Below are 13,388 nucleotides of genomic sequence, written 5' to 3'. Positions count from 1 at the left end.
TTCTTTGTCCGACTTAAGCGGAGGTTGTGGTTGCTCGTGAGGATTCAGTTCATCCGGTAGGGGATCTGGTTGTCGGTATTAGGACGATGAGCCACCTTGATAGAATAGTGAATGTGGAGGTGTTTGCATCGCCAACGACGAAGGTGTTTGAAACCCATACAGTGATGGAGTTTTGTAAAAAGAAGAACTCCCCAACGGCCCCTATTGCGATCCCTCCTGTGACAATGGCCTATACATCGACGGTCCACTCGACGTAATCGAAAATAGAGATGAACCGGGCCATTGACTCCAACTTGCCATGGGACTAGAAAAAGGAAACATATAAGGGTTGAGATACATAAAAGGGCTAGGATACGCAACTGGCATCATCTGAAAAGGCTGTACCGTGGGTATCGTCGGTTCAACTGCTAGGTCGGGTGACTGTGTCGGTGCTGTTGCTGTTGCTAGGCCTGATGAAATTATGGGCGCTGATGATGGGCCGGGTGAATTTCTGGGCCTCGTTGATGGGCTGCGTCGTCGTCCCTTCTTCTTGGATTTAAAGGGCCACGTCGTTCCCTTTGGACACGCAATTGCCGCTGCCTTTCCTCTGGCGAGAGTAAATACGGCTTCCCATGGATCCTAAACTATGGCATGTATTCCGGCACGCACGCTAACTCTGGAACGATGATCGGTTCCCAAGTAGGTATATAGTCATACCGATCTTCCCACATTTGGATTTAGTGTGACCAGAATCTCGGCCAATCCGTATGCAATTACCGTAGGTTGATTTTGTGATGATCATCCAACACCTCAGGTGCTACGGGAATCGGTTGTCGGAATCTAAATTACCGTAATACTCTGTCCGACTGATGCATCTCCACAGCCGCAAAGTTGACCAATGAGACTTTCACATGCCAACTATTTCGATTTTGGAAGTACTCATCCGGAATTGTTGCCCGAATTACCGGATCCTCGTATGGTGTCCATTCAAACTATATGACCATGATGGAAATATTAGTTATGTACTAAATACTAAATACCAATCGACTATCTTATTATAGAAATATCTATTTTATTTAATACTTACTTGTGCTTCCGACCGTTGGTCCAATAGAATCCGTATGTCTTCAAGAGAGGTAAGTAATCGAGCATAACTTGTCGGATGGTTCCACATAATTAAATAAATTTTTAGCATCCGATTATATTTTAAATCTACGTAATAATTGTAAAATCTAATATAAAATTCACCTCGTTATAAGTGGGAATGTATACGGCTGGTCCACTTGAGGACGTAAAAATGGAAAGCGAAATCGTTCCCATGACTGCAGTAGTGACAAGCAACCTCTGATTTTCGGTTTATTCGGTCGCGTCACCCCACCATCTCCCGGTACAATGTTGCCAACACGGCAGACCCCCACCTAAATTCACCAGCTGCTCGAAAATCAATGAGTTTCAGCAGCTATCTTAGATGCACGAGGTTTCGTGACAAGTCCGACATCAGATAACCTCCAATTATCTGAAGAATATATGCCCGAGCATATTGGATTCTTTTTATTTCGGTTGAATCATCATCCGGATCCAAGAATGTGTCTCGTAACTAGCCCATCTCGATTCGACCTCCGTTAATATTCTCCATAATAGCGCCCAACAGCTCGTAGCATACCGCTCCCCAATCACTAGATTGAACAGACCCAGTGATTGCATACCCATCCACTGGCAACCCCAATTGCAAATTGACATCTTCCAAAGTGATAGTGCACTCTCCACATGGAAGATGGAATGTGTGCGTCTCGTGTCTCCACTTCTCAATCAACGCACTGATGAATTTCGGGTCCAACTTGCATCCCACCCTACCGTCGCCACGTGCCAAAAACCCGCCTCTCGCAGCTACCAATGGTGATGGAGGACCATGCATATTGCGGATATAACATTGCAATATCCGATCTACAGACTTTTATAACAAATAATAAAATAATAATTATTTAAAATTGCATAAATAAAAAATCTTAAATAATATTTAAAAATTAAATTTAACACTTACCATTTTCATTTGTTCCACGGGTATATGTTTGTCATCAAGACGAATCAATTCCCCGGCCATTGCTAAATTGGTACAAGTTTTTACGATTTAAAAAAAATTCAAAAAAATAAATTTTAAAACTATTTTAAAAATAATTAAAAATTTGAAGCTCTTTTAAATAGAAATTTGAGAGGAATTTGAGAAAATATTAGAGAGAAATTGAGAGAAAGGATTTAGTTGTGAAAAAAAAGAAGGTGGGGGGTTTATAGTTTTTTTTTTACCGTTGGGGGGGTCACCAACGGTCAAAAAAGTAGCCGTTGCTACTGTTCACGCGTGGGCAAAATGCGTCCCCAAAGGAGCGCTTACGTGGCAACAAAACGCGCACTTGAGGGAGCGATTTCCGTCCACGTAAGCAAAGCGCGCTTTCAGGGACGCGATTTTCTGCCATGTCCCCTGACATCGCGCTGACGCGGACGCACTTTCGTGGAAAAAGGGTCATTTCGGTAAATAATAAAATACCGAGCCCATTTCGGTAAATTTAAAAAAAGGACTTTTTATGGTATTTTGCACATTATCTTAATTAAAATAATTAAATTAACAAAAAAAAATTAGAAAGACTACACTACGTTATTTTAGAGTGATATATGGTAGAATCTATCCTTATTTTATTTAACTCATATTATTATTTATCAAATATTCTCTCAATTTTAATATATCAATATTATTAACACAATCTTTAATATATCATAATATTAATGAATTTCAACATCATTTAAGTGCATATTTTATATTATAATATCATTTCTAAAATGAGTATCTTATATTTTATTTTTCAAATTTTTTACAGTGATATTAAATATTTAATTTTTAAATCAAACTTTTAGAATAAATTTTTTCATTTTAACCTTAAATAAATGAATGAGATGATATAAGATAATAATATATTAGATATTCTTAGATTTAAATAATATTATTGCTAAGTTAATCTTACATTATATATCGTGATTTAAGAAATAATACTCAAAGGATTTTCATAAAAAAGAGTAGATTAATATTTTTGTTTTAACTCTTCATCTTCTTTATTTTTTACTCTAACCTAGAGGTGTTCATGGGCCGAGTCTAACAAAAAAATAGGCCTGTTTGTTAGGCATGGGTTCGGCCCGAAAAATGGGTCTAAAATTTTGTCTAAGTTTAACCCAGATAAAAATGATAAAACCCAGGCTTGACCCGACCCACTCGTATTAAATTTTTATATAATTTTTAAATATATATAATACATCAAAATACTAAAAACATTAAAATAAATATTTTCCAACAAGTTGAAATAAATTTTAAAAAATATGTATATTTAAATAACACTAAGATAGATGCAACTTTATAACTTAACAAGCAAATACCTCTAAAATAATAATAAAATTATCAATAAAACAAGTGTTATGCAATATCCAAACAATAACAACAAAATAGTAGAACATAATAGTGAAATAGTAGCAAAATAGGGAGAAAAAAACAACAACATGAAAACAACAAAAAATATTAAACTTTTTTTTGTCCTTTTGTGAATTCGGGTCGGGCCGAGGCTAAGGCTGGGCAAAAAATGCCTTACCTGATGCCTAACCCGTTTTTAAACATGCCTTTTTTTTGTATAAAACCATTTTTCGAGTCTATATTCTTGTCCAAATTCTCTCACTTTTTGAGCAGACTTTCGGATCAGAGGCCTACTCTAACCCTATTTTGAAAAATAAAAAAAAAAAGGAACTAAATCGAAGTGAAGGAAAGGTAAGGAGATATTTATTTGTTGTTTAATTAAAATTAATAAAGAAAATAAATATTAACAATATTTTGTTTGAAAAGTAAAGTAAATGATTTGTTTAAATTATAATCTTACTTAAAAACATATAATAATTAAATTAAATTATAAATTATAAAAATAAAGTTAACAAGTATAAATTAATTTTAGACTTTTAAAAGTCTTAATAGTTGAAAATGTAGAAAATGATTTTGATAGTTTGTAAAATTAAAATATAAAAGGAGTTGTAATAGTTCAAAAAGAAAATAAGAACTCCAATTTGTTTTATCCTTTAATTACTAGTAATCCAAACCTTGCTCTTCTGTCTTTTCACTCTCTTGTCCTTTAGTGCAACAAAACAAGAAAAGAAGGCTATATTTTGCATCAGAGTTTTGGCATTTGCCATTATCATACTCCTCACACCTCATCAAAGGTTAAACCCATCTCCGCCCCTTTGTTTACCCTCACTTATTTTCTTAATAAATTTCACATTTTTCCTGCTTAACACTGTGAACTTACAATTTGTTTAGGCTTTCTAAGAAAGGTATAAACTTGTTTGTTTCCTTTAATGGTGTTGCTTTCTACGAAACAGTTTTTTTCCCTAAAAGAAAAAGAAAACCCAATTTTTTAAACTTGAAAAGGAACAAAAAAAAAAAAGAAAAAAGAAAATAAGAGAGAATGGATGATCGGACTTCTTGGGCTGAAAATGATTTTTTTTTGTTCTTATAATTAGTGTTTAAAATATTTTTCATTTTTTTCATATATTAATAATTTGTATTATATAAAATTTGAAATATTCGTTCGTGCTCTTTTTTTTTTTTGTTTTTTTTCGTTTCTTCAGATTTCATCAATGGCTACCTTAGGCTTACTGAATGCAAAAGCTGAGCCGGCCACTTGCAACGCTCCAGCTCCGGCACAGGCAGTTATCGAGGGAGCGGTTGCTGAAGGGGAGCGATGTTCCACAATACCAAGTTCGACCAAAGGTGGTCAGATCATTGCTAGTTCTTATAGGCTTCGCAAAAGTCATACGTTACTCGGACACTTGATATTTTCTTGAAGTACCGTCTCCGGCACTTGGATATATTATATGAACTCAAAAGGTTCGTCCAAATATATAGAAAAACTTGGAAAAATCTAATTTTATACGCCCGATAGATGCCTTCAATATGATTGTTGATGCCTGGTTAATAGTGGCAGCAGCTTAATCTTATGTTTCAGGAGCATAAGGCTAGGGGAGCTGAGCTATATCGCCAAGCTAACAATGTGATTCACCGGCTGATGTTTGAGCTACAGATCAACTTCATAGGCAATGTTCAAAAATCGCTCATCTTGACTAAGGAACAGGTGACTAAGCTAGTGATCGACTGGGACATTGTTGATCGGTTACCGATGCTTAAGGAACAGGTGACTAACCCGTTGATCTAATCATGGATACTACTTTATGCATGAGTTATTCAATGGTAGTCATGACATATAAATGCTTTGTCACATATGGTAGATATATATGTTACTTGGATTTGGGTGCAACTGTCTCTGGCTATGTTTGTGTTTGACATAAATATATTCGTTTTTTCTAACTGTACCTGAAGGGTCATATCTTTGTACCTGTGTTCAGACTCGGCTGAAGGTTTGTTTTGTAAGAGTTATTGAGAAACTAACATATATAGTTCTTCTTTCAGAACTCCTTACAAAATATTGCACTAGAATTGGATGCTTCGGCACGAAACAAGGCTGATGAAAATGCAATGAAACTAGCTGAAGATCTGAAGGTTTATTTGTAATTCAGACTATTATCTTTAATAGATGCGACATGGTTCCTTGTTTTTTTGAATGCATTGCTGAAACTTGATGAAATGGTTGGATCATGATTTATTCAGAGGCTGAATGAGGAACTGCACACTAGGATTGTTTATCTGGCTTGGCTAAAAGGCGATTTTGAATGTTGCCAAATTCTGATTGATAAATGGGAGTGGGAGACCAACAAGGAACAGTTTATGGAGCTGGCTGAAGATATGAAGGTCTTTTTTTTTTTTTTTTTTGGTATTTCGTAGCTTTAGCTTTAATAGATACCAAATAGTTTCTTGGTCTTTTTTTGAATGCATTGCTGGGAATTCATGAAATGGTTGGAAAATCTATCATACAGAGGCAGAATGAGGAGTTTGACAATAGGATTGTTGAGATGGAGCGGCTAAAAGGCATCTTTGAATGTTGGCTGTTAGAGATTGATGAGACCAAGGGAGGTCTTTTCATTGCTGAGGACAAGGTGGAAATCCAAAGGCAAAGGATTATGGAGGCTGATGAAAATGCATTGAAACTTGCCTTTACCTTTAAGGGATACCATATATTTCCTTGTCGGTCTTCAATTGGATTAATTGTAGATATGCAGGCTGAGGAGCTCCACAATAGGGTTGTTGAGGTGGAGAGGCTGAAAGGCATTGCCGAACAGGAGCTGGAGACTACCAAGGAACGTCTGTCCATTGCTGAGGATGAGTTGGAAATCCAAAGGCAACGTACTATGGAGGCCAATGAAAATGCAATGAAACTTGCTCAAGATCTGAAGGTTATTTTGTAATTCATAGCTTTATCTTTAATAACGACCACATGGTTCCTTGTCATTTTTTGAACTGAGAATTGATGAAATGGCTGGACCATTGGTTATACAGAGGCATAATGAGGAGCTCCGCAATAGGGTTGTTGAGGTGGAGCAGCTAAAAGGCAGTGCGGAACAGGAACTAGAGACCACCAAGGAACGTCTTTCCATTGCTGAGGAACGCATTATGGTGGCCAATGAAAATGCAATGAAACTTGTTGTAGATCTGAAGGTTTGTTTTTAATTCATACCTTTATCTTTAATAATGACCACATAGTTCCTTGTCGTTTTTTGAAAGCATTGCTGAGAATTGATGAAATGGTTGGACCTTTGGTTATACAGAGGCAGAATGAGGAGCTCCGCAATAGGGTTGTTGAGGCAGAGCAGCTAAAAGGCAGTGCTGAACGAAAGCTAGAGACCACCAAGGGACATCTATCTGTTGCTGAGGGCAAGGTGCAACATATCACAGAGCAGAGCTTAGGTTATTGCCAAGAATTCGGGATGCATGCTTTAGCTGCGGTGCAGCTAGTCCATGGTCCGCTGGACTTAAGTATGATAAACTTTAGGTTAATCAAAGAACTGCCCGAGGGGTTCGACCCAATCTGCCCAGATGGTGTTGCTATTGAGAGATGGAAGCAGACAATCAATATGGATGAAGTGATAAATGTTACCCTTGGTCCTGTCGTTGATGCCGCAGATGTCACTGCTCTCGGACATGAGGAGGAATACAAGCAATGCAAGGAGAAATGTGCAACAAGACTTTCTTGTTCTCGTTCACCATCTGCTAAGCGCTCGTCTCACCAACATTTGGGCTGTAAAGGTAAACTGTGGAAATGATATTATAATCCATTTGGCTGGTTGTTTGATAAGCGAAGAAACTAATCTGTTTGGGCAGATAAATTGCACGCAGAGGGTGCAAGATCTTCAAAGAAGTGCCTCAGAAAATGGTGATGGAAGCTGATATTAGGACAAGTGTTGAGAAAAAAAAGATGTATATGGAAATGCGTGGTTTTGTTTGATTGTTTTTGGTTATGTTCCTGATCCTGATCAGTGAATCCAAAATGGGAGGGAATGAAGATAAAATCTTTTGAAAAGCTGAAGAAAGGAAATTACAATGTCAAAGCAGAATTGGTCCAATTTCGGTTTTAAGTCATTGTTTTGTTTAAACTTAGTAAGTTCACTTGGACCATGACCTCAAATGAACTATTCCAGCTCAACAAAAACTATATACTGTAAAAGCTAAAATTATTTTCAGGGTAAATTATACGCGTCATTTGGTTATTAAATTTTTTAAAAGTTTTTATTTAAGTCATTGAGTTGTTAAAATAGTTGGTATATGGCTTTCTCTATTCTCATTGTTTGTATTAATTAAAAGTTTTCGTTTTCTTTTTCTTTTTTTTTTTTATAGTTTAGTTTTTTAAGAAATGATTTTGGAAGTTATAAATTTGTGAATCAAAATTCAAATAGTTTTTTTTCGATTTCTGACATTGACAATTAGATTGATTTGGATCTAAGGTATGTTCTTCTATCGTCGATGGGTATTGATTTTGGTTGGAGTTTGCTGGTGGAATTCAAAAAAAAATTAATAGTCTAGTGACTTAAACAAAATATTTCAAATAGTTCGATGATTAAATGACAATTTTTTTTATTTATGTGATCAAAACGAAAATTGACTTATAATTTAATGACTAATCTTGTAATTTACTTTAATCACTCATAAAAGATCATTTTTAAAAGTTGTATGGTTTCCTTCGAAAAAAAATACATATCAAAATTTTCACTATATCAATATTAAAATTTCTAATACTTTAGTTATGCGTGTTTTTTTTCTAGTTTAAGGTAAAATTTTGTGTATCATAAATGATAAAATTGGTTGAATCAACTTTTTTTTTAATTCAGCAGTTATCTATATTATACTCTTACTTAACTTGTATAAGTGGCACCGCACAAAATTATTTGAGAAGTACTTATGGATGGCGCTCCACTTCACATCGTTCGATTGGTCACTAAGAGGATTAATCATCCAGGCTTCTCACCTTTCAGTCGACCACTCGCTTTTAATAGGGTCGCACCTATCTCTACATAGGACAATTAAAATGTAACAACCTCATACTACCTCAGCAAAGAGAATGTCAAAGTAGTATAACGACCTAATCACCTCACCGACCACATAATCACCATGCCTCGAATTTATCGGTGACATGGCACGATTGGGTAAAAGATCCTTCCCCTATACATACTCCAAAGAACGATGAAGAGGGATATTCTTCTCCATCAACAATCCTAATTAATATCCTCAAAACTCTAACTTTCTTGTCTTCATAATGTCCTCTACCTCACTTACCTTTCTGGCTCTCCACTTGATTAGACGAATCGACCACCTAAAAAAAATTAAAATAAATTTCGGTGGAAAATGAGTAGGTTATTGAACAAAGAAAAATCAAAATTAGAACTAAGAGAAAAGGGAAGAAGCAAGTGGAGATAGAAACAGCCGCCAACTTTCAGATCTAATCCAATCCATAACAACAACAAAGTGACATTTGTCTTTTATTTATTTTAATATTTTAATATAGAAATCTGGTGCATCCACCTCTCCACTATGGTCCCTTCTATCATCATTAAAGATCCAACGTTCTTATTTTTCGAAAACCGTTGGAGCCTAAACCCCCAAATTTAAAACTCACCCACCCATCCCCTTTCCCTTCCGTTCCTCCACCGCTTCTTTCTTTTTCTTGTTTCCCACACTCCTTTGTTTTTTCCTTTTATATTTTTATTCATCGCCATGGATCTCTTCTGAATCTCCCCCACAACATTTCTTTGCTATTTTCTAATGGGGTGTTTTCTTGGGTGTTTTGGGATTTCCACTAAAAGAAAGCGTCGAAAACCAGCCAACCGTATTCTCCCTGGACCTGCTGATTCAGTATGATCTTCTTTTTATTTTGTTGGGTGTTATGATTATCCTTGGGATGATTCGCTTTTTGCAACACAAGCATTTATTGTAAGTTTCAGTTTTTTTTTTATATTTAATGATTTTTTTTTTTGCAGAACCTAGTTAGTTATGAGCCCTTGGATTCTTCTATTAATGTTGATATCCCAGAAGATTCCATTGTCTCAAAACCTCAGCTGAGGTCAGTTACAGGTTCTTTTTAATGCAAGTGTTTCTTTAAGCAATACCTTTAAAGGTATCTGATTTCCATTTGTTGATTGCAGTAATAAGCCAAAGGAAAGATCGAGTGTTAAAATCAGGAAAAAAGTGAGCTTTAACTTGAATGTTCAAACCTATGAGCCGATTCCAGATGAAGAAACAACTACCTATCAGTTTTTACAGAGTGTTGAAGAGGAAGAAAGAGAAAAGGTTAATGGAGGAGAAGCCGCAAAACGTCGCTTGCCATCTCTCTCTGATGGGATTTCAAGTTCATTGCAGACGAGTTCTTATCCTTGCAATTATAGATACCAAAACTGTAGAGATAGCTATGAAGAAGAGGATGAAATGGTATATGAGGAAAGCGATATAGAAGATGATGAGTTTTTTTCTGATGAAGATGATTATGGTGATGATGATGACAAACATGTGGATGATCAATTAGACTCTCTAAACATGGATTCAACAAAGGGAGCTTCTTTGGTTCGATTGGATGATGACAGGTCCAAGAATCAAATGCCACTTGGTGGTTCAGCAGATGGAAATCTAAAGAGCAGAAGCCAATATCTGTGTTCAGTGTTGAATCCGGTTGAAAACACGACACAATGGAAAGAAATCAAAGCGAGAGCAGCCGCAAAACCAAAGCAGATGAGGAAGGAGAATGTTGCAGCAGAGGGAGAATTACAAGTACCCTTCAGTTCAGACCTGAGATCCAACTGCTCAACAAATTATAATCAGTCAAAGCCCCTACTGCAAGACATAGCAGTCGATGCTAGCCTCTCAAATTGGTTGGTTTCACCAGTAAGTCCCAGATAACAGGTAGCACCAATAATTGCAGCATTGCATTTGATACCCTGCAATCAAAGACAAACATATCGGATGGCTTGTTCTCAAGGAGAAGTCGAGAAGATAGGGTAATCTTAGATATCACCAACCTCTAGTTTTCAAAGATTACAATAATAGTATCAAAATCAAGCCTATTTGAATTCAAGTTCATATGCAAAGGCAGCAACAAGTTTATGATCCAAGGGTGTGTGAAAGTTTGGGTATTGTGTGTTTGTTTGTTTTGTATTGCAGTTTCTGATTCTTTGATTCATTTGAGATTGTTTGATACGATTTGGTAATTTTGGTAGCCTCTTGGCTCCCAGTTTGTTCATGCTTTACTGTCTTGTATAAGGATTGAACAATTTGTTGAAGTCGAACCATTTAAAGTCAGAATCTCATTGCTGTAAAAGAATGTTCTCACATTATGTCTTTGCAAGGAAATGACAGTAAAAGCATTCACCTATTATATTTGGGGTTCAGTCAGGCAGTGAGTAGCACTTGCAACCTGGCAGTGTTAGACTAAGTGCTAGATAAAGTGCATTAGCCCCACATCGGATAAAAAATGAACTGTTTTCTCATAATGAATCTAGCTCAGTAATTCTATCAGCAGATGGTTTTTGTTCTACATCAGCAAAGCAACCGGCAACCAAAAGTGTTAAGATGGAGAAATCAACATTCAGAAGCAATACAGGGAGGAAATAGGAATCAAATATGAGATAAGGTGTCGGCTATTTCATTTTACTATCGAGGAATGTAATCTCTTAATTGTTCTTCAAATAGTGAAATATAAACGTACAAAAGGGGCCAAAAAAAAAAGGGCCATAATTAATCTATATATGCATTATGCAAGAAAGACCATGGAATTTTTGTATCTGTTCATTGTGAAACGCATGTCAAACCAGCTCAGAAGTTGTACGGAGCTCCAGTTTGGTAAACTGCATATATGAGAGAATGTCTTGCTTGGCTTCTGGCCCCTTTTATCCTATGTTACTCCGACTTTTTATTTTTCTCTAAATACACGTATTAGACACCTATGTAGGACACATAACCAAACATTGGTTTGGGGTATGACTCTTCAGGACCCATCCATTGAACATACCCTTGCTGGATACAGGTGTATCCAACAAACTCGAGTTCGAGTAACATAGTTTTAATCTATCCTTCCAAAAGCAAGTTGAAACCAGGAAGGCTATCTTACAGCAACATCATCAACATCAAGGAGGAAACTGAAGCCCAAATTGATATTTCCAGCAGATAATCACTGGATATGTCCTGTATTTTATCTACATTATTGTACATATACAGGAATCCGAGTCCGAATCCTCATCATCAGAATCACTCACATCACTGCAGGCAAGGATAGGACCTTAGGGTGTCAGAGATACAATGGTGAATCATTGAAAATCACATAAACAAACTATTCAAGGTCAAGTAAATCATGTTGCAAAGGTCAATCATGATTTTCATGTTATCAAATGTATGTTGAACCAAAGGCTCTCTTTTTCACAGTTTCTTGCACATTTTATCATATATCAAAACATTCTGCAGGTACGGTCTATAGTTTATGGCAACAAAACTTTTTGAAGAAATGAGCAAAAACCATCCTAATACTTGAAGAAAGTACCCCAAAGGCATGTAGTAAGGAAAGGCATTTGGCAAAATAAGATAAATTTGAAAACTTTTTCCTTAGATTGCAAAGGGTCATTTACAAGGACCAACTACAAATGAGTCCAAAGATTGTAGGAAAAGGAAAAAACAATTGAAAAATAGACATAATACTAAATACAGCAAAATATGCTCTAGAACAAACCCTTAAAGTCCTTCACATGCAAATGTAAAAGAGGTGACAGTACAGTACAGTACAGTGCAGTGCAGTACAGTTCATTACCTTTCAACTGAAGCTTGTATGCTACATGAAATTTTCAGTTCAATTTACAGATATAGAAGTTCACTACTGACAAAATCAGCTAAAAGACAGATCTAAAGAACCAAGGGAAAATAAATAAAATAAAATAAAGTCTCAAACATCAAACAAAGTACAGCATACATTATTAAAAGGAGAAAACCAGAAGAGCAAATACCTTGGTTCAAACACCATAACCTCTGCGAGTTTATTCCCATTTCTATCATTCCATTGGACTTTTCGCTGAGTCTTTTCAGATTTTGTCGATATCCCACCTTTGTTTTGTGGCAACAGAGAATTTGATTCATTGTAATCTTCTCCATCAGTATGGTCTTCAAGTTTTGGAGAATCTATGGTAGCTGAAGTCTCATTTTTATGTCCATTAACATCGTTATGGACGGCATCCATTGACAGTTAACACTACACGACAAAGCAAGATTCTCCTAAACAACTTCAAATCTATAACTCGATAAACCCAAAACCAAACATCTAAAATTTGATAATTGGGATAAAAAAGTAGATCAGGAAAAAAGAAAAGAGAAAGGATTTCATAAACCTTGAACGCTCAAGGTTCAAGGAAAGCCATTGAACTATGACAAAAATCCCATACACCCAGAAAGGAAAAACCGATGAAATAACAAAACCTAGTGTCAAAATTCAAAAAAGAGTTCTGTTTTTTTTCTTTTTCCCGGTATTGGATGTGTAGAGAGTGGAGTAATTCAATCTGATAAATCCCTAGAAGAAAGTCAACGCCTTCGTTTTGTTGACACCCTAGAAAAAGCAACAAAATGCAATTTAATTTTCAAGAAGGACAGCAGAAAAGTAGAAGACCAATAAAACTTGAGAATCCATTGAGGGTAAGAGACGAATGAGCAAGATGCCAGTGAAAAATCAGTTGTCACTGTTTAAAAAGGAAAACGAAATTGACCATATAGATGTAACAAAACAAGGGGTATTTACCGAAATGGGCCCGGTATTTTATTATTTATCGGAATGGGTTATTTTCTCCTAAATCGCGTTCACGTCACCGCGAAGTCAGGGGACTTGTCAGCCAATCGTGCGCTGACGTGGCAACAAAGCGCGTCCACGAAAGCGCGCTGATGTGGCCGCGCTTTGTTGCCACGTAGCGCGCCCCTGGGG

The 13,388-nt window shown here is 36.3% G+C and overlaps 3 protein-coding genes across 4 annotated transcripts; 2 read left to right on the top strand and 1 right to left on the bottom strand.

The window, feature by feature from the left end:
- The first annotated feature begins 4,459 nt into the window (after window positions 1-4,459).
- Window positions 4,460-7,690, top strand: LOC105778658 (uncharacterized). Its single transcript, XM_012602406.2, has 8 exons — window positions 4,460-4,888; window positions 5,007-5,192; window positions 5,468-5,557; window positions 5,666-5,806; window positions 5,932-6,348; window positions 6,452-6,610; window positions 6,721-7,198; window positions 7,274-7,690. Exons 2-8 carry the CDS (start codon window positions 5,067-5,069, stop codon window positions 7,327-7,329), a joined length of 1,467 nt encoding a protein of 488 aa, XP_012457860.1. The 5' UTR covers window positions 4,460-4,888; window positions 5,007-5,066; the 3' UTR covers window positions 7,330-7,690.
- Window positions 7,691-9,014: 1,324 nt separating this feature from the next.
- On the top strand, window positions 9,015-10,811 carry LOC105777507 (uncharacterized). Of its 2 annotated transcripts, XM_012600822.2 has the most exons (3): window positions 9,015-9,298; window positions 9,424-9,506; window positions 9,589-10,811. In XM_012600822.2, the coding sequence occupies exons 1-3, from the start codon at window positions 9,209-9,211 to the stop codon at window positions 10,334-10,336; spliced, it is 921 nt and encodes a 306-aa protein (XP_012456276.1). In that variant the 5' UTR covers window positions 9,015-9,208; the 3' UTR covers window positions 10,337-10,811. The 2 variants fall into 2 exon arrangements, with proteins under 2 accessions (XP_012456276.1, XP_052478592.1); XM_052622632.1 differs by lacking the exon at window positions 9,424-9,506 and having other exon boundaries at window positions 9,237-9,376.
- Window positions 10,812-11,057: 246 nt separating this feature from the next.
- On the bottom strand, window positions 11,058-13,149 carry LOC105777508 (uncharacterized). Its single transcript, XM_012600823.2, has 2 exons — window positions 12,427-13,149; window positions 11,058-11,692 (listed from the first exon to the last, which is right to left on the bottom strand). The coding sequence occupies exons 1-2, from the start codon at window positions 12,654-12,656 to the stop codon at window positions 11,629-11,631; spliced, it is 294 nt and encodes a 97-aa protein (XP_012456277.1). The 5' UTR covers window positions 12,657-13,149; the 3' UTR covers window positions 11,058-11,628.
- Between the last annotated feature and the right edge of the window lie 239 nt (window positions 13,150-13,388).

The sequence above is a fragment of the Gossypium raimondii genome, chromosome 10 (assembly GCF_025698545.1).
Source record: "Gossypium raimondii isolate GPD5lz chromosome 10, ASM2569854v1, whole genome shotgun sequence".
NCBI classification, from domain to species: Eukaryota; Viridiplantae; Streptophyta; class Magnoliopsida; order Malvales; family Malvaceae; genus Gossypium; species Gossypium raimondii.
The sequence above is the reverse complement of the archived record's forward strand: the minus strand, read 5'-3'. Positions and strand labels throughout refer to the sequence as shown.